This window comes from Carassius auratus, chromosome 25, assembly GCF_003368295.1.
Source record: "Carassius auratus strain Wakin chromosome 25, ASM336829v1, whole genome shotgun sequence".
Lineage (NCBI taxonomy): Eukaryota > Metazoa > Chordata > Actinopteri > Cypriniformes > Cyprinidae > Carassius > Carassius auratus.
The window spans coordinates 11,346,007-11,367,184 of NC_039267.1; the positions used below are offsets into that span (position 1 = coordinate 11,346,007).

Below are 21,178 nucleotides of genomic sequence, written 5' to 3' on the forward strand. Positions count from 1 at the left end.
CACACCTGATCAACACAACCCAAATCAAACACATCCGATCCAGCTAATTAAGACCTTCAAGATTACTAAAAACCTCCAAGCAGGTGTAAGTTAAAGCTGGTTGGAGCTAAACTTTGCAGATCTATGGCCCTCCAGGGGTGTATTTCAGAAAGGAGGGTTAACTTACCGTGAACTAAACCCTGAACTCTTGCACTCTAAAAAATGCTGGGTTGTTTCAACCCAACTTTGGGTCAAATATGGACTAACCCATGAACAAAAGAAGAAGAAAGAAACAGCTTGGTGCACTTTTTCTTAGTGTGCGTTTCTATAGTGACTCGTCGATTCATCACTTTGTTGAGAATGTCTTGAGTCTTAACCAGGAACGTACTCTGAGTTGAATTTACTTTCTCCCGGATGCATTTTTGGAACCACATACCTCGAGTAAGCAAGGTTTGGGGTTAATCAACCATGGTTAGTGCATATTGCCACCTAATTGATGGCTGTTAATCTTTTATCCTTGAGAATGTGAATTATATTGTTTGTTTTATGCTAATTATACATTAAGTCATATCAGATATGTATTTTGATTTAGAATTTAGACATTATAGAAAATGCCACTCCATGTGTGAGATACAACATGTAATCAATAAAATATATAAATATATATATAAGTTAAACATTACCTTGTCATAGTGTTTTATAATTTATACATACCTCTTAATACATAATTTATAGATAACTCTTATATATGGCAATACAATAAATAATCATATAAGAATAATATATTACCTTATTTATTACTTTTATTAGAGCTTCCTCATTAACATATATATATATATATATATATATGTATACATATACAAATAGGATATATTACATATTGTAATATTATAATATGTTGTGCGCTATCCGTCACGCCCACCGAAGGCTTGCTGAAGTGAACTAGCCCTGGATCATAGCCTGCTCCGGAGCAGGTTAAGTTCAGAGAGTGAGTTGCTATGACTACTAACATACCCTGAAAGTTACCTGCGTTTTTGGAATTTGCTTTCTGGAATACCCCCCAGGAATATAGTTTGAGACCTCTGCTGTAAACCAAACAGCCAAATTCTTATATTTATAACAGGCAGAACAAATTATAATCAAGAATTTGTTCTGACTAGTTCAATCTGGGTGTACATCCACATTCTTATGGTGGGTGGGGTACACTATAAATTCACTGGGCGAAACATAAATTGCACAATTTATCAGAGATATTCAAAAGGAAGGATATTATCGAGGACATCTTTAGAACTATCTTTTTATTTTCTTTCTCTCTTTCATTTTCTAAAAAATATTGAGTTCAGGTTCAATCAACAAAATGTTCAGCTCAGGCATTATCTCATCTTCAACTCAAAGTACTGCTCATGTTGATGAAGATAGTGATGAAGATAGTGATGCTTCTCAAAATGAAAGGTTAGTATATATTTTATTTTTTATTTAATTATATACATTTTTTTAAGATAAATATTTAAGTTATTAGAAGCCTGGCTTTTTTATTTATTATTTATTTATTTTGTTATGAGCTCTAGATAAAAGAAAACAATTAGAAAGTACAGTCAAACCAAAATTTATTCAGACACCTTAAACATTCTCACATTATCAGTTTATTTGCTATAGTTTAGAAAATGATTATAAAATATAACACAATCCAGAGTTAAACTTTCAGAACAAATTAATCTTACGTCAGATAACTTTGATAGAAAGGTATGTAATAAATTAGATTAAATAGCTGTGAGTTGTCAACCAATTACCAAGCAATTATTAATTTTTTTCAGTCTGTTGTATAAAAAACAAAAAAAAACTCTAAAAACAAAAAAACAATCCATGGTCAGGCCAAAGTGTCTGAATATATTTTGTCCCATTTTTTTTATTTATTTTTTTTTAATGAATTTTACTGGCAGTCCGCTGTATGAAGTTTACCTTTTTTGCTATTCTCACTTACGTAAACAAACTATAATGTCCTGCACTGACTAAAAATGATATCTGGTTTCTGAGCAATGTTTGGTTTGACTGTATGTTAGTGCAGGGCAGTTGTGTATACTATCAGCAAACAGTAAATAAAATGAAAGTGAGTGAATTCAGAGTGTGTTGGTGAGCTGGAGTTGTGTCACAGTTACAGTAAATACTTTTATCTTATACTAACCAAAATGTAGAATATATAATAACAATCATGATAACTTCATACTGTAATGTACTGTTCATACTGGTTTTGTCATTTGCTTTAAATGCTGAAGCTTTTTAAGGCAGGATGGATTTTGATTGGCTGTCAGTTTTACTGTTGGGGACTTGTCAATGGATTAAAATATATAAGAGAAAGTGTATATATAAGGACATAAACTGAATTAGGCTAAATAATATAGTGCCAAAAGTGATGCTCTACAAATAATATTTACATTTTCATCTTTATAGTCGCAACATGAGGGGAGAGGTTCACAGTCATTTAGAGGAGAACATTCGTCCATATATTGATGTGATTGACACTCTGCGGTCAGTTGGCATTCAGAAGGACTTGGCGTTACCGACTATTGTGGTCATCGGGGACCAGAGTTCTGGAAAAAGCTCTGTGTTGGAAGCACTGTCTGGAGTTGCGTTACCAAGAGGGAGCGGTGAGGACTGGTTTTACTCTCATTTTGTTATTTCTGCTATCACACCTGTTTAACACTGCAAGTGTGAGTTGCGTGTCAGCAAACTTTAGCAGCAAATGCAGTTGTGCATTCACACCATCAACTTTTCTGTTCTACTATCTCCAATGCAGAAACTACTAAGTAACTACAGTGATGTGATGTCCAACAGAATTTAGCTCCAACCAGCTTCACCATACCAGCCTGCATGTTTCTGAAGACCTTAGTCAGCTTCTTCAAGTGTGTTTAATTTGAGTTGGAGCTAAAATTTATTTTATTTACAAATTTATTCTTATTATGTAAAACTTGCTTGAAAAATATTTAGGTAAAATGTATTCTTATTTTTCCAATCATACTTTATAATATATAATCCTATTTATTATTTAATTATTACACATTAATTTCACACTTGTCTAGTACAAATGTAATATCAGAAATCAGACACTTTGGATGAGATCAAGTTATTCATAGAACCAATGTGGCAATAAACAATCCTCTAAAATGTTTAGTTTTATTAGAATTTGAGTAATGTTAAAAAAAGGGTCATATTTAGCTGGTATTAAAGGTTTAGTTCACCCCCAAAGGAGAATTCTTTCATTGATTATCCACTTTAATGTCGTTCCAAACCCACAAGACCTTTGTTCATCTTTGGAACACAAATTAAGATATTTTGAGAGAGAGCTATCTGATCTTTCATAGACCGCAATGCAAATGAAGTGTTCACAGGTCCAGAAACATAGTAAATACATCGGTAAAACAGTCCATGTGACATCAGATTGCTCAACTTCAGTTTTGTAATGCTACGAGAAACTTTTTTTTGGGCAAAGAAAAATATGCATGTTTCCCCTAAGTGAAAACAATGTTTTTTACGCAGATTACTCTCATGCGTGTCCTTTCCCACTGAATGTAAACAACGCTGATTCAGTCCAATACATTATTGGGTACTCTCCAAAGTGGCTGAAGATGTAACTCGGGGAGAAAATTTTTTGTAAATTTATATGTTTTTTTTTTGTGTGCAAAATAATAATAATAAAAAAAACATATATATATATTTATATATATATATATATATATATATATATATATATATATAATATATATAATATATATATATACATCGTATTGCAACACTATAGTAAATAGATAAATAGTTTTGCCATTTATCTGCTCTTAAAGTAACATTTCCAAAAAAAAAAAAAAAAAAAATCAAGATAAAAATCATAAGTTAACATCTGTGTACTAGCCTGTGATGTTTATGCAGTATTTTGAAATAGTTATCAGTATTTATGTTTGTTATATTATATTAAAGTTTAGAAAAATCTGCATTTTCAGTTTTTTTCCCTTTTTTTATTGGGGGGCGGAAATTTAAAATCTCGCCTAGGGGACCAACAGAGCCTGGGCCAGCCCTGCATGCTAGTATCACACACATCTAGTCTGTTGCTTTGTACATGTATATATTAAGTAATTATGATAAGTTTCTGATTATGAATTCCAAGTCATAACTAGAAATGTTCACATTATTGTGAGATGTGAACATTATTATGAGTAAGTTTCTCATTGTGAGAAACAAAGTCATTCATTACTGAGAGATACTGAAAGTATCTCATTATACTAAGTCTTAATCATAGAAAATTTTCTCTTTATTTTTTATATACCAAGTTGCAGCATCACATGACACCATTGCACAGTTGCTGCAGACTTGTCAGCTATACATTGATGTTGCTGTAATGTCCTGTTTCACCACAGTGAAACCTCAGTTCTTCCCAAACCTGTCCTGGAGGAAAACCCTACCATTCATGTTCCAGCGGAAACCAAGAATTCATCAGACAGTGTTTTGATCTACTGCCTGACTGCATGTGCCCACTAACAACAGTTACCTGTTTTAAATCGACAGGAGTGACACCCAGATGGTTCCTTTCCTGCTGTACCCTGTATGCATGTTCAGAAAGACTTTCCTGCATAGCCCTGTTGTAATGCTCAAACCAACCCATTTGGCACCAACTATAACCCCACAATTTTAAGAAGTGGTGCAATTGCAGTTGATCCATGATTTGAATGGAACAAGGCCCCACAGTTCAGCATGCATGCAATTTGTGGATTGATTGCAAAGTTTAACCATAATACAGTGAGATTATCATTTCATGTGTAGTCGTGCAGATTTTAACCTTTCAAGTGATTTTCAACCATTGAAGCTCAAAAGAGGCAAAAGAATAAAGATTATGGCAAAAGAATTCAGTTCACTTTCCTTGTGCTTGAACAGACAATTGTGCCCAAAAATTCTGAATATAAAGTGAATATAAACAATAAGAAATTGGATGGGTGACATTATAAATTAATCTGTGCATTTGGTCTTAAAGTGACAGCAGCCTATATGCATCAATTATCAGTACCTCACTAAGTGTAAATTTATTTTGAATGAAAATTTAATATATAAAGCACTTGTTCAGTAATTTTCCACTGCTAGTTTATTTGAATGCTAACTCATTGTGTTTGATAGGAATTGTGACCAGATGTCCATTAGAGCTGAGGCTGAAGAAGGTAACTGGAGTCAACTGGAAGGCTGTTTTAACTTACCGTAAGAAGAAAACCGATTTATGGATTCAACATTGAACAGTTGCATAAGATTAGTAAAACTGCTTGCAATCACTTTTCTTAACTTGAGGGGTTTCATGAAATGGGCTCAAAATTTTAACCATATTCCAGGTCCTGCCAGCCAACAGGCAAGAGGACAAGCAGCATGGTCAACTCGCAATGAGAGGAGATTTGAATTTGTAGATCCTTCTTTAGTTGGAGGTTATGTTGTAAAAGGTTAGTAAAACTGCATGTTTCAGAGCTTACAGCTAGTGTGATATTTGAATAATTAAAAAATTACACAAATCTCATACATTTGCGCAAATACAGAACACAAATATCACCATTTAACCATTTAAACGTTTCTTGCTTGGAGAAAAAAACAAAACAAATGGAGGCAGAAACTAACATTTGGAATTTGCATTGATCAAGGGACTGGACATGGGGAGTTTACACTTGGGGTGGGGGCAAATGTGAGGGACGAATAGGCAAAAATGCTTTTCTACATCTTCTCTCGATGTGTTGAAGAAGACGCAATGAAGATAAATAAATTCCAAAACAAAGTTTAATCACAATAATCTACACAAGAGATAACTCAAACAGCAGGAAAAACACATCTATGTAAACAGTGACTGGACAATGAGTGTTTGTGAAGAAGCAACTTAAATACATAGACAAATGAGGATAATTTAGTGACACAGGTGATGGTTGTTAACTAAACATGGCCAGGAACCAAATATGGGCTCACAGGAACTAAAGCAGAACAGAAGACAGGAAAACACAGAAACAAGCGGTGCGTTCCAAACAGGGTACAGTATTGTTCAAAATAATAGCAGTACAATGTGACTAACCAGAATAATCAAGGTTTTTCGTATATTTTTTTTATTGCTACGTGGCAAACAAGTTACCAGTAGGTTCAGTAGGTTCTCAGAAAACAAATGAGACCCAGCATTCATGATATGCACGCTCTTAAGGCTGTGCAATTGGGCAATTAGTTGAATTAGTTGAAAGGGGTGTGTTAAAAAAAAATAGCAGTGTGGCATTCAATCACTGAGGTCATCAATTTTGTGAAGAAACAGGTGTGAATCAGGTGGCCCCTATTTAAGGATGAAGCCAACACTTGTTGAACATGCATTTGAAAGCTGAGGAAAATGGGTCGTTCAAGACATTGTTCAGAAGAACAGCGTACTTTGATTAAAAAGTTGATTAGAGAGGGGAAAACCTATAAAGAGGTGCAAAAAATGATAGGCTGTTCAGCTAAAATGATCTCCAATGCCTTAAAATGGAGAGCAAAACCAGAGAGACGTGGAAGAAAACGGAAGACAACCATCAAAATGGATAGAAGAATAACCAGAATGGCAAAGGCTCAGCCAATGATCACCTCCAGGATGATCAAAGACAGTCTGGAGTTACCTGTAAGTACTGTGACAGTTAGAAGACGTCTGTGTGAAGCTAATCTATTTTCAAGAATCCCCCGCAAAGTCCCTCTGTTAAAAAAAAAGGCATGTGCAGAAGAGGTTACAATTTGCCAAAGAACACATCAACTGGCCTAAAGAGAAATGGAGGAACATTTTGTGGACTGATGAGAGTAAAATTGTTCTTTTTGGGTCCAAGGGCCACAGGCAGTTTGTGAGACGACCCCCAAACTCTGAATTCAAGCCACAGTACACAGTGAAGACAGTGAAGCATGGAGGTGCAAGCATCATGATATGGGCATGTTTCTCCTACTATGGTGTTGGGCCTATTTATCGCATACCAGGGATCATGGATCAGTTTGCATATGTTAAAATACTTGAAGAGGTCATGTTGCCCTATGCTGAAGAGGACATGCCCTTGAAATGGTTGTTTCAACAAGACAATTAACCAAAACACACTAGTAAACGGGCAAAGTCTTGGTTCCAAACCAACAAAATTAATGTTATGGAGTGGCCAGCCCAATCTCCAGACCTTAATCCAATTGAGAACTTGTGGGGTGATATCAAAAATGCTGTTTCTGAAGCAAAACCAAGAAATGTGAATGAATTGTGGAATGTTGTTAAAGAATTAAAGAAACTAATTGCCCAATTGCACAGCCTTAAGAGCGTGCATATCATGAATGCTGGGTCTTGTTTGTTTTCTGACAATCTACTGAACCTACTGGTAACTTGTTTGCCACGTAGCAATAAAAAATATACTAAAAACCTTGATTATTCTGGTTAGTCACATTGTACTGCTATTATTTTGAACAATATTGTATATGTCGCCCATTGAATTGCATTAAAAGCTGGCCACTTAAAAGAACATTTTCGAAGGGTACAACTGATGGACACTTCGGACTCCCATGATCTTTGCACAGATTCTTTGCATGATGACAGCGCCTCCATGTGGGCACATCATGATAATGACGCAGAGGTGGAATTCAAGAAACAGTTGTTTGGTCCCCTACACCCTTCAACCCTTTGAAGCTCTCACTCCGAAGATTAAACCCTTTGTAGGGATTAGGGCATAGAAGTGAGCCCTTCCAAATGAAATGCAGAGCTTGTCCATAACATGACATTCTCTCAGCTAAATGTATGTTGATTAATACGTTGAGTTTATGTTGTCTATCTCAGGTTCTTCCAGCCTTTACAACATTTTTCTTTTTCAACACAAATATCTTTATGTTGAACATTTAGCCTACTGTTTGTAAAGACTTTGCTATCCTAGGAACTACCAAAAGTCCAGTGTTTTGTGAGCGTGATGGACTGTAACGTGGTAGAAGACTAGTTAGGTAGCACGTCCTGATTTTGCCAAGTCCGATGTGTTCCTAGGTCAACATATTTTGTTGACCCTGGAACAACATTTTACTCCAAAAATATATTCTTAACCATATCCCTACACCTAAACCTAACCTTAACCATGAGTAATCCCTAAAATCAGAGGAAATGATAGATGAATGACACTGATGTACAAGCACCAAACACTGATTTTAAGCATAAACTTCACAAAATCTATAAACTGGTTCTTCAAATCTGATTGGTTAATCACAATGTTGTTCCAGGGTCAACTATGATGTTGTCCCAGGAACATGTCTCACTTGGTAATTAGGTACGCAGGAGCTAAACCATATAGGGCCTTATAGGTATGTAATGATAATTTGTAACTGATATGGAACTTCATACGTAGCCAGTGCAGAGAGTGTAGAATTGGGGAAATAGGATCATATTTTCTTGACCTGGTAAGGACTCTAGCTGCTGCATTTTGGACTACCTGTAGCTTGTTTATTGAAGACGCAGGTCAGACTAGAAGTGCATTACAATAGTCCAGTCTAGAGGTCATGAATGCATGAACTAGCTTTTCTGCATCAGGAACTGATAATGTTTCGTAACATGGGAAATATGGTTTTCAAAATACAAGTTGCTGTCTAATGTAACACCCAGATTTTTGACTGTAGAGAAGTAACAGTACATCCGTCTAGTTGCAAACTGTAGTCTACTAGATTCTGTGTACAGTTTTCTGGTCCAATAATTAATCATTATCTTATCCAAATTTAATAGGAGAAAATTATTGGCCATCCAATCTTTTACAGTTTTAACAAACTCTGTTAGCTTAAATAATTTAGAAGTTTCATCTGGTCTCGTTGAGATAATATAGCTGAGTATCATCAGCATAACAGTGGAAACTAATAATATTACCAATAATATTACAAAGGGGCAACATGTATATTGAAAATAGAAGGGGACCTAGGACGGATCCTTATGGCACTCCATATTTTACTGGTGATAAATGAGATGACTCCCCATTTAAATAAACAAAATGGTAGCGTTCAGACAGGTAGGATCTAAAACATCTTACAGCCTGCCCTTGAATACCTGTATAGTTTTGTAATCAATCTATGAGTATGTCATGATCTATGGTGTTGAACGCAGCACTGAGATCAAGTAAAACTAGCAATGAGATGCAGCCTTGATGTGACGCAAGAAGCAAGAAGTCATTTGTAATTTTAATTTAACTTTAAATGACTTTATGGTATATGACTATCTTCCTTCCGACAAATCAGTTATAGTAAAAGTTGTCTGTGATCTTTCAAACTGTTTGATGGCACTCAGCGGGTGTTTCAGTGCTTCAGTCCAAAAGAAGTAAATAAAAAGCGCTCATCCATTAAAAAAAAGTGTCACACTGCTTCAGGGATTGAACATACAGTAGACCTCCTGTAGAGAATTGATGTGTTTTTGTAATAAAAATATCCATATTCAAAACGTAAAAATCATGTCTCCTCTTGGCTTATATTGAAATCTGCCGATATTCTTCTTTACAATCCTAGTTTTGTACTTTAATTAGTGACCGTTGTTTTGTTTTGAATCTCTCCCTTTCGCTTCCGTGTTTGTCACTTCTGAGTGGTGAATGTGCAAAGTCGACCTCATATGTCATCCACCCGGAGCTGCTTCCATGTACATCAGTGAGTGCAAGCTAGATTAAATTGATTATTAGGTTTTGAATATGGTTATTTTTCTTACAAAAATGCATCAATTCATTTTGCGAGGCCTTTATTCACTTTTAGAGCCATGTGAAACTTTTTTGTTTTGTTTTTTATGATTGGATGCTTTTTATTTTACTTATTTTGGACTTAAGCACAGCAACATCCGCTGAATTCCATCAAACAGCTTGAAAGATCAAAGACATTTTTTATATGACTCATATACATCTAGAATGCCTCGAGGGTGAGTAATTTATGGCCTAATTTTCATTTTTGGGTGAACTTTAATGCTTGAAGATCAATATCGTTGTTGACACTGTTAAAGGAAATTTTTCTTATAGTTAATTATGTGTATGTGTTACAGCCCAGAATGAACTGGCAGGAAGCGGGGTAGGAATATCTAATAATCTCATCACTTTAGAGGTCATGTCACCAGGTGTGTGTGACCTCACACTGATCGATCTACCTGGAATCGCCAGAGTCCCATTAAACGGACAGCCAGATGACATTGGAGAGCAGGTAGGCAGTATGATCTGATTTTGGACTTCATATTTAATATCAAGCTAATTATCAGTCTGGTTTTAAAACTATGTCTACTTCTTGTAGATCAAACGTTTGATCATTAAATTTATTAAGAAGAAAGAGACAATAAACCTGGTTGTGGTCCCCTGTAACATTGACATTGCAACAACAGAAGCATTAAAAATGGCGCAAGAAGTTGATCCTGAGGGCAAAAGAACTCTTGGTAATGAAGCAGATTATCCACTTAACAAATACAAACCTGATTCCAAAAAAGTTGGGACACTGTATAAATTGTGAGTAAAAAAGGAATGGAATAATTGACAAATCTCATAAACGTATATTTTATTCACAATTAAATGTAGATAATGTATTAAATGTTGAAAAGTGAGAAATTTTGAAATGTCATGCCAAATATTGGCTCATTTTGGATTTCATGAGCGCTACACATTTCAAAAAAGCTGGGACGGGTAGCAATAAGAGGCCGGAAAAGTTAAATGTACATATAAGGAACAGCTGGAGGACCATTTGGAAACTTATTAGGTCAATTGTCAGAATGTGTCTCTGAGAAGTCAAGATGGGCAGAGGATCACCAATTCCCCCAATGCTGCGGCGAAAAATAGTGGAGCAATTTCAGAAAGGATTTTCTCTGGAAAAATCTCTGTGCGTAAGGGTTAAGGCTGGAAAACCATACTGGATGCCCATGATCTTCAGGGACTTAGACGGCACTGCATCACATACAGGAATGCTATCACAACATGGGCTCAGGAATACTTCCAGAAAACATTGTCGGTAAACACAATCCACCATGCCATTCACTGTTATTGGATAGAATGCTATAGGTCAAAAAAGAAGCCATATCTAAACATGATCCAAAAGCGCAGGCATTTTCTCTGAGCCAAGGCTCATTTAAAATGGAATGGAAAACTGTTTTGTGGTCAGACGAATCAAAATTTGAAGTTATTTTTGGAAAACTGGGACATGTCATCCAGACTAAAGAGGACAAAGACAACCCAAGGTGTTATCAGCGCTCAGTTCAGAAGCTTGCATCTCTGATGGTATGGGGTTGCATGAGTGCGTGTGGCATGGTCAGCTTACACATCTGGAAAGGCACCATCAATGCTGAAAGGTATATCCAAGTTCAGAACAACATACTGTATGCTCCCATCCCGATGTCATCTATTTCAAGGAAGACCTTGGATTTTCCAACATGACAATGCCAGCCCATATACCATACTGCATCAATTACAACCTCATGGGTGTGTAGAAGAAGGATCCGGGGACTGAAATGGTCATCTGCAGTCCAGATCTTTCACCCATAGAAAACGTTTGGCGCATTATAAATAGGGAGATGCGACAAAAAAAACAGAAGACAGTTGAGCAACTAGAAGTCTGTGTTAGACAAGAATGGGACAACATTCCTATTCCTAAACTTGAGCAACTTTTCTCCTCAGTCCCCAGATGTTTGCAGACTGTTATAAAAGAAGAGGGGATGCTACACAGTGGTATACATGGCCTTGTCCCAACTTTTTTGAGTGTTGATGCCATGAAATTTAAAATCATCTTATTTTTCCCTTAAAATGATACATTTTCTCAGTTTAAACATTTGATACGTCATCTATGTTGTATTCTGAATAAAATATTGAAATTTGAAACTTTCACATCATTGCATTCTGATTTTATTCACAATTTGTACAGTGTCCCAACTTTTATGGAATTGGTTTGTAATATCTCACCAAATATCTTCTTTCTGTCAGCGATTACACATTATATGAAATAACAATTTTTCATTCTCACAGCCATTCTGACCAAGCCAGATCTCATAGACAAGGGAACAGAAAAGAGTGCTTTGGCTATTATCAACAACAACGTGATTCCTCTCCGCAAAGGTTACATCATGGTGAAGTGTAGAGGACAACAGCAGATCGATGATGATATTCCTCTGGAGGAGGCAGCACAAATGGAGAGAGATTTCTTCCTAAACCATGATTATTTCAGGTTACCATCAGAAGATAATAACTTTTTGTTCCTTTAGTTTGCTGTTACTTTTTCTTCTCTGAACTAACATTTCATAAATAAACCTCCCATTGGCACTTTGGTATCATGCATTATTATTATTTTTTTCAGAACAAAGTATTTCAACAAAATTTAAGCTTAATTTTGGAAACATAATTTTCAAACATTTGTCAAAGTCAGATGTCATATGCCAAAACGAAAAATTGAATAATCTTACCAAAAATCAGATAATTTTGGTATTTTATGACAAGTTAGTTAAGATTATAAAATTATGTTTAATGACTCCCTAAAATTAATAATTAATTATTTTAAAAATACACTTATTTACATTAAATATGTAAAACATACATATTTGTCATTAAACTGAATGGCAGTTGACAACTGAATTTGCACTAACCCCATAGCAAAATTTTGTCTCTGCTAATGGACCCTTAAAAATTTTATTATGGTTTTGTGTCACTAATTTTGGTTAAGGTATTAAATAAAAGTGACTTTTTTTTTTATTATTATTATTTTTTATACAGATGCCTCTTGGATGAAGATAAAGCAACTATTAAATGTCTTGCCATCAAACTTACTCAGGAACTTGTTGATCATATCAAAGTAAGTTTCTAAATTTCTCAGGTCTTTTAAACTCAGCATGAATTAGTTGTACAGTGAACATTGTGTCAGGATGAATTGAGAGACTTATTAAATCTAAACTAATATTAATATCTTAAATATTAAATAATATCTTTAATATTAAATCTTACCCATCTTTGTCAGAAATTCCTGCCAGAGCTTGATGAGCAGGTAAAAAAGCATCTGTGGGACACAAGGAATGAGCTCAAGGAGTGTGAGGGCGGACCTCCACAAGACCCTAAGGCAGCCAAACATTTTCTTACTCAAGTAGGATCTCACATCATCACTTCATGCTGATGACTTCTACAAATCTGCTTGCTTCTCTGAATTAGTGTTTTCAAGCTGAATTTCCACTCTATTTGTTCTGATTTTCTCCTCCTCCTGTATTTCTCTGTTAGGGGAGATGAACTCTCTTTCCAAAAAGGTGCTTTTAAAAGGTTCTTCTATGGCATCGTGCAGCACCTTTTTTATAGAGTGTTTATACAGTTGTTACGATACAGTAATTTTGTGTACATTTTTGATCATTGCACTAAATATAGAAATTCATACAAAACGTTTTCATAGTTTTGAATCTATATATACATTTCTTTACTTTCATGCTACATTACAAAGCATTTTTGCTAAAATCTATTAGCCTTCATTTTCAAAGAGAACTGAGTGAATGCCTTGCACCACCCAAATATAATTTGAATCAAAGTTATATTTAAATTCAGTGTCAATCGTAGAAAGAGCTTATTGCCAAGTGCACACATATTTTTTCTTAGTAATGATGCTTCCTATATACATATATAAGAACAAGACAAGAACAATAAAATGTAAGAATAAAAATCTTAAAAATGGACTGGTTAAGTCATAATATATATATAAAAAAATATAACGATTATTTACATATAAGGTTATGGATAATGAAATGAATGAATATGAGTGAATTTTACTGATCTATGAAGATTGCTCATGATGCTATATGGATTAATAGCAGTATGGCCACTCGAACACTTGCAGTGGCCTCACCATCTAATGGTAGTTTAGAATGCAATAAGCAATCACCATCTCCTTTACTCGGATGTACTTAATTGATTACGTTGCATGAGTGCCCACTACTGGGAACCCTTGGAATAGGCTCAAAGTTGCTTCACCTCAAAAAAATAAGACAATTTATCGCAAGCACTATTTTGAGTAAACTTAACAAACGTGGACTAAAAGTCCACCCAATTTCAAATAATAACTTAATATCACAAGTTGTCACAACATAAATAAATGGAAGCATTTGGGTAGCAATATTTAATTTGGGATGTAATATGCAAAATGACAATGCAATATGTAAAATGAAAATGCATTTCTGTATTTACCTTTACATTTTCCAATACATTTGTGCAAAGTTTGGTGCAAAATGGAAATGAAAATTAAATTACATAATTTTAATTTGCCATTTCATACACCAGTTTAATATGTAAAATGAATACTAATTTTAACGCTTTATAAGTTGCAAAATTAAAATTAAAATGTATTACAGAATTGATTAGATATGTCTAACATGTTCAAGCAAAAACTGTGGCAAAATGATCATTTAAATGCTATTTTTCTTTAATGCATTAACACTCACAGTCAAGACACTGACGATTGCATTTTCATTCAATGTCCCGCAATGAATGTAGCAAAATTCAATGTGCACATTGAAAATGCATTCCGAGCCGATCACGTCTTCGCCCCCTCGCGCCATGTCAATCACAGCGTGAACAAAGCAGGGCTTGCAGAAGGTCAAGAGACTCAAATATCAAGAAGAGGATTTAAGTGAGAGAACATGGACAAGACAGTTGGCCTGTGTACGTTTTGATCATTTCAGTTTATGGCTTCAATATTTCATTCGCACCTGTGGGCGGAGCTAAAACGCTGCTTTCATCTGATTGGTCGAATCGCTCCACCTTCAGCTCAGTCTTTTCATTCTTCCAGACAGAATAAGAGTCAGTGCAGTGAAGCACTGTAATGTCTGAAACTACACTCACTGTTAATTAGCATAATATTTTAATCAGATGTAGCTGGACACATAATTCGTGCTGCTGCGACTTGCAAGTGACCCCGTTAAATTATTTCTAGGTTGTATATAGTACTGTATTGTATAAATATTGTCCCACTGATAAAAACAGTGCAAATAGTTCTTTCTCCTTGGATAACAGTGAAGTGGAAATACATATAGTTAAATTTATGAAATAAAATTAAATAGGATTTTTTGGGAAGGTAACTCCTGTTTCACATATTATCCGTCTACAGTGGGTCTGCAGTCCGTGTGCGTTACATATGTTGTGCTGAAGCAGCAATCTCATTGTGCTTTCACACAGGACGCGTGTGCAGTCCGCTACTAATCCGCGTCAGTTTAAGCCTTTTGAATTTAAATCTTTATTACACGCAATCCAACGGGTCTTAAATAACTTTGTTTTACTGCCTCTATAAAAGTGCATATATAATGTTGACTTGTTTCTCTAAAGTTGCTCTTTTTCTTGTTTTAAATCAAGCCAAATTTCATGTGTTGCGTGTGAAAAAAAGTAGGCTTTAATTAGCATACAATTATTGTGAAATGACTGCATTTCCTTGTCAGTCCATGTTCATTTTTACCGCGAACAATGCGCTGTCACTTTAATTCAGCGCACGCAGCACAGCAAAAATAGACTCGGTACGTAAACGATCGCCGCAATGCTGCAGACGCACCGCTCCTGGAACGCACTGACAGACCAAAACCGCATGCAGTGTGAATGCTGGAATCCGTTAACATGGGTGCGTAAAAAATTATGCAACGCATACGCACCGCAGACGGAGTATTTGTGAAACGGGCGTAAGTCTGGCCAGTTATTATACAGCAACATGAGTCAGACGAGTCTGAAGATCTGAGCTGAATTTGGTGAAACATTAAAGTTCTAGTCTGTGTCAATTACTCTCATAATAAATAATAATAATAATGTTATTCGTATTTTTCGGTATAAGTCGCATCAGTCCAAAAATACGTCATGACGAGGAAAAAAACATAAACATAAAACAGAAACATAAACATAAGTTGCACTGGACTATAAGTCACATTTATTCAGAAACAATTTATACAGCCGCGAGAGGGCGCTCTGGGGTAGGCTACAGGAGCACTGAGAAGCATAGAGCTAATTTTACTATTTTTATTTAGAAATGTAACTATATTAATTTTTACAATTATTTATTAATGTCACACACACATATACCTGGTGCCTTAGGACTTAAAATATGAGAGTGGTAAATGTTACAGACATGGAACTGTTCAGTCTATTATTGATTTTTATTTCCACTTCACTTTTATCCAAAGAGACAGAACTATTTGCACTGTATTTATCAGTGGGACAATATTCATACAATACTATAACCTAGAAATATTTTAAAGGGGTCATTTGCAAGTTACAGCAGCACAAATTATGTGCCCAGACACATCTGTTTCAAATAGTATGCAAATTAACAATTAGCTGTGGTTTCAGATATTACTCTTACAAAACTCTTATTCTGCCTGAAAGAATGAAAGACCAAGTTAAAGGCGGAGCGATTCGACCAGTCAGATGAAAGCAGCGTTTCAGCGCCTCCCATAAGTGTGAATTAAATATTGAAGTCATAAACCTATTTTTAAACCCCAAACGACAAAATGAGAAATCGAGCCAAAATCTTGTTTTCCGTTTGTTAAACTAAATGGAATAATGAAAAAACGAGCCATTTTTCAATTTCTCCTCATTGAATTCTCTCACTTGAATCCTTTTGAGTCTTTTCGTTATCTGTTTTTTAATTGAAAACGGATTTAGAATGGACGGAAGATACCCTGATTTTTCAGACATTACAGTGCTTCACTCGCACTGACTCTTATTCTGTCTGAAAGAATGAAAAGACCGAGCTGAAGGTGGAGGGATTCGACCAATCAAATGAAAGCAGCGTTTCAGCTCCGCCCACAAGTGCAAATGAAATATTGAAGCCATAAACCGAAATGATCAAAACACGGGCCAAACGTCTTGTCCATGTTATCTCACTTGAATCCTCTTCTTGAGATTTGAGTCTCTTGACCTTCTGCAAGCCCCGCCTTGTTCACGCAGTGATTGACATGGCGGGAGGGGGCGGAGACGATCGGCTCGGAATGCATTTTCAATGTGCACATTGAATTTTGCTACATTCATTGCGGGACATTGAATGAAAATGCAGTTGTAAGGGCCATTTCATTGTCAACGCATCTCTGCGTTGCCTTTGTTGCCGCCGATGTAAAATCAGCAACAGAATACACTCCTCTTCAGTTGCCATTGTGATCTGAATATCACGCGACCCGACTCTACTAATATCACCCGACTCTACTACCCCCTGTTGCGTGAGCGTTGTATTGCATATACGCATCGCCCGTGACACTTGCGTCCACTATGAAAGGGAGCATGTCGCTTGCGTTGCTTGCTTGCATTTCTCGTGTTGACTATGTAACGGCCCTAAGTGTCTTGACTGTGAGTGTTAACGCATTAAAGAAAAATAGCATTTCAATGATCATTTTGCCACAGTTTTTGCTTGAACATGTTAGACATATCTAATCATTTCTGTAATACATTTTAATTTTAATTTTGCAACTTATAAAGCGTGAAAATTAGTACTCATTTTACATATTAAACTGGTGTATGAAATGGCAAATTAAAATTATGTAATTTAATTTTAATTTTCATTTTGCACCAAACGTTGCACAAATGTATTGGAAAATGTAAATGTTAATACAGAAATGCATTGTCATTTTACATATTGCTTTGTCATTTTGCATATTACATCCCAAATTGAATATTGCTACCCAAATGCTTCCATTTATTTATGTTGTGACAACTTGTGATATTAAGTTATTATTTGAAGTTGAAAGTTTATTTTAAAAAGTGCTTACGATAAGTTGCCTTATTTTTTTAAAGTTGACACAACTTTTCTTTTTTTTTTTTACAGTGCTGAATTGGAACATCCTAACACTTTGATCACTTAGAATCCAATATGGAGTTGGTATATGGTTTACATTTTTCCCCTTACAAATGTGTGTGGTGTAGCCTTCTATATATATGCTTGGGCTGTTATAAATGTAATTTCTTTTTTAAATATATTATAGAGTTGTTGGGGTGGGTATTAATTAAACACGTTCTTCGATGATGTCATAGTTGTGTTGCATTGTGGTCTATAGCGTGAATATAAAGCAGACTCTCTCCCTCCTGTCCATGTAAACTTTCCTCATCTACTTGACGAAGTAGAATGCACTTCAAAATGGATGTAGGGATTCCCCCGAGGTTAAGTGCTTAAGGAAGTTTGCTAGTGCATTTCTAAAAGTCAACTGGATCATCACTTATTACTTATTATTTATACTTACTACTTATACTTATTATATAGATCATTGGTGAATTTGCAGAGTATTGCACAAAACACTTGGGGTGTTCACTGAGGGGGGTCTTGGGAGTCATTTGCCTCTTCAATAGGGAGACGATCTATGGAAGTAAGCCAAACATATGTGAGAATATTAAGTCTCAGGCTTTATGGTGCAATTGTTTGGAAAATATTATGGCACCATGTATATTTTGAAGATTAGGTACTGCAAAACTACCACAGCATTAGCAAGCTATACTCTGTTTATGGTACTGTCTAAAATTTATTTGCTGATAATGTATGCTTTTGCTGTTTGATGGTAACATAACAGAATCATAAAACAAATGTAATCTTTTCCCCTCACAGACCTTAAAAAGATTCAATGATCAAATCAACTCCTTATCATTAGGAGAGCTGATCTTGGAGGGAAATTTGTTTGCACAGCTTCGTGCTGAATTCAAGGAGTGGAATGATCATCTTAACAGTACAAAGACACCCTGTGAGTGTATTTTCAATTTGAAGAAACATATATTTGATTTCACTGTAGTTTTGCTTTAAGTTCTAATGAAAATGGAAAAAGTGAGTAATTCATTTCATAAGAAATCATCTGGTTTCCAAAAAAGTTTCTGATTCAAAGGCGGTGAGCCAGCAAAACAGAGGGAGGGAACTGCCTGGCTTCAGTAACTACAAAGTGTTTGAGACTGTCCTTCAGAAACATGTGGTCAAACTTAAGGAACCAGCCAATGACTTACTCAGAGGCATGAAAGGTACATCACACAACTTTGTGTTTAAAGATGTTCTAGTTCTGAATAACTTTACTAATTTTAGCACATGTGGCTGTTTGTTTTCTTGATTTATGCATTTCTCCTGAAGGCATCACCCTCAAACATTTACTTGACGTGGTCAATCATTGTTTCCGGAACTACCCTGTCCTTAAAAACATAACTGTGGTATATATTTATCATGATTAATAGCAAATATTGCGCACTTTTAATACAGTTTGATTGAGTTTTCTTTACTCTGTCTTTCACTCGTCTCTATAGAGTAAAATCGAAAACATTCTGTCAAGTCAGCAAGAGAAGGCAGAGCAACGGATCTCAGAGCAGTTTGAAATGGAAAACTTAATCTACAGTCAAGATCCCATCTTCCTGAAGATCTTGAGTGAGATTGCCAATGATAAGTTTTCAGAAGAAGAGTTACCTATGTTTGACAAAAAGTGCAAGTACAGTCATATGCTGGAGGCACATTATGAGGTAGATATGCCTAGGTTTCTGTAACAAATTACAATGCAGTCCTTGTGGTGTTTGGAAGTAACTTAAGATCTCATATCTCATTGTTTTCTTTCAGATTGTAGTTCAGAGGATGGCTGACCAACTGCCCATGATGATTTCCCTTTTCATGCTGAAGGAAACTGCTGAGCTCTTGTCTACTGACATTTTAGGTTTATTGGATGGGGCAAATGTGAGTGAGCTCCTCTTTGAGGACTCTGATGTCAGCAAAAGACGCAAAGATCTACGGGCTCGCTTGGATCGTCTGACTGCTGCTCAGGCAGAACTTGCTGAGTTTATTTGAGAGCTCTGTTGACTAGAGGATATTATATGAAATTACATCAAATCTGCAATAATAATTATTGTATAATATATCTGACAACTGTTCTATGGAGGTTTGCTAGTTTTGACAATGTTTTGATTCTTTGAGTCTTGATATTTTGCTAGATTTTACATTTCTGAAACTCCCTGTAACCATTTCTAAATTATGAATAACTTTTAGAACTTGCAATTGAATTAACCTGCATCTTATGCTGTTTTATTGTTAAAATGTTGCTTACTAATGCTGTACTTCGTATCCAAGCCAAATCAGATATCAGATTTGTTTTCTTAAATCACTAAAAGCTTCAGTGCTTCAACTAGTGTGTGACTTGTTAAAGATTTAATAAAATTTTCATGACTGACCTGTTTGTTTTAGTTTTGTCAGAATAATAAATATGAAACCATGCAAATAGTGTGCAGTGTAATGTCTTATGGTAACTCCTAGCTAGCTGTTTAGGCTTAACGCTTAGAAAGAACCAAAATATAATAAAGAGAAAATACACCAAGAGTTGTTCACATGTCCTACTTGTTCTGCTTTACTTGTCATAACAAAGATACATGTACAGGTCTCCACCTAGTGGCAAGTAACAGCATACATCACATGCAGTACACCTGCTGCATTACAGTGATTTCTTTTTTTTCTATGGGCAGGAGGGCTCCTGGAAAGGACCTTGACTGTAGTGGCATATCAGTTGCCTTGAGTTGCAGGAAATACTGAATTCAGTTTAAGTGGAAGCTCAATCATGCAGCAGACATGCTCTAATGACGCCAGGTGGTCAAGTTGATATGTAGTCGATTCAGGGACACCCAGACTGGTTTTATTATGAATCCTGATCTTGAATTTGGAAAATTGAAATCTTGTCTCATCATCTTGTCTCACGCTCTGAGAGGAAGTTATTTCATCATGTTATTTTACAAAGGTTCAATGACATGAGAAACTGGTCATTTGAAATTTCTAGGATTTCGAGGACATAGGTTTTTAGCAATTGCCATTTGCTAATGGGCTTTGGTCAATATTAGCTCTTTTTAGGGTTTAAAAAGCAACACATCATGTCGCGATCTAAAGAAATTCAAGAACTGAGAAACAAAATAGTTGACACGTATCAGTCTGGAAAGGGTTATAAAGCCATTTCTAAGGCTTTGGGACTACAGTGAATCACAGTCAGAGCCATTATCCACAAATGGAGAAATTTGAAACGGTGTTAAACCTTCCCAGGAGTGGTGCATTTTTTTTTCTTTCTGTTATCAACATTGTAAAAAAAACACTTCCATAGATGTCTGAGAAACATATCTGTGGAAATCTGCTGAAGTCTGATTTAGTCTTTTGTATATATTTTTTGAAACTTAGTAACGGTTCATAAGATTTTTGTTTGCAAGTCATTGGAGCACCAACATATTTCTAAGCCCGATGATGACACCATACAGTG

General features: G+C 35.6%; 1 protein-coding gene across 1 annotated transcript; it reads left to right on the top strand.

Moving 5' to 3' along the window:
- Nucleotides 1-1,232: 1,232 nt before the first annotated feature.
- On the top strand, nucleotides 1,233-20,110 carry LOC113043304 (interferon-induced GTP-binding protein Mx). Its single transcript, XM_026202577.1, has 14 exons — nucleotides 1,233-1,431; nucleotides 2,428-2,624; nucleotides 5,137-5,214; nucleotides 5,343-5,447; nucleotides 10,010-10,164; nucleotides 10,252-10,390; nucleotides 11,964-12,162; nucleotides 12,705-12,783; nucleotides 12,946-13,068; nucleotides 18,529-18,661; nucleotides 18,786-18,929; nucleotides 19,036-19,112; nucleotides 19,206-19,415; nucleotides 19,510-20,110. Exons 1-14 carry the CDS (start codon nucleotides 1,337-1,339, stop codon nucleotides 19,732-19,734), a joined length of 1,959 nt encoding a protein of 652 aa, XP_026058362.1. The 5' UTR covers nucleotides 1,233-1,336; the 3' UTR covers nucleotides 19,735-20,110.
- The last annotated feature ends 1,068 nt before the right edge of the window (nucleotides 20,111-21,178 follow it).

Coding starts and splice junctions, on each gene's coding strand:
- LOC113043304 (XM_026202577.1), top strand. CDS start 1,337: ATGTTCAGCTCAGGCATTATCTCATCTTCAACTCAAAGTACTGCTCAT. Junction 5,448..10,009: donor TGGAGGTTATGTTGTAAAAG/GTTAGTAAAACT, acceptor TATGTGTTACAG/CCCAGAATGAACTGGCAGGA. Junction 18,930..19,035: donor CTTACTCAGAGGCATGAAAG/GTACATCACACA, acceptor TTTCTCCTGAAG/GCATCACCCTCAAACATTTA.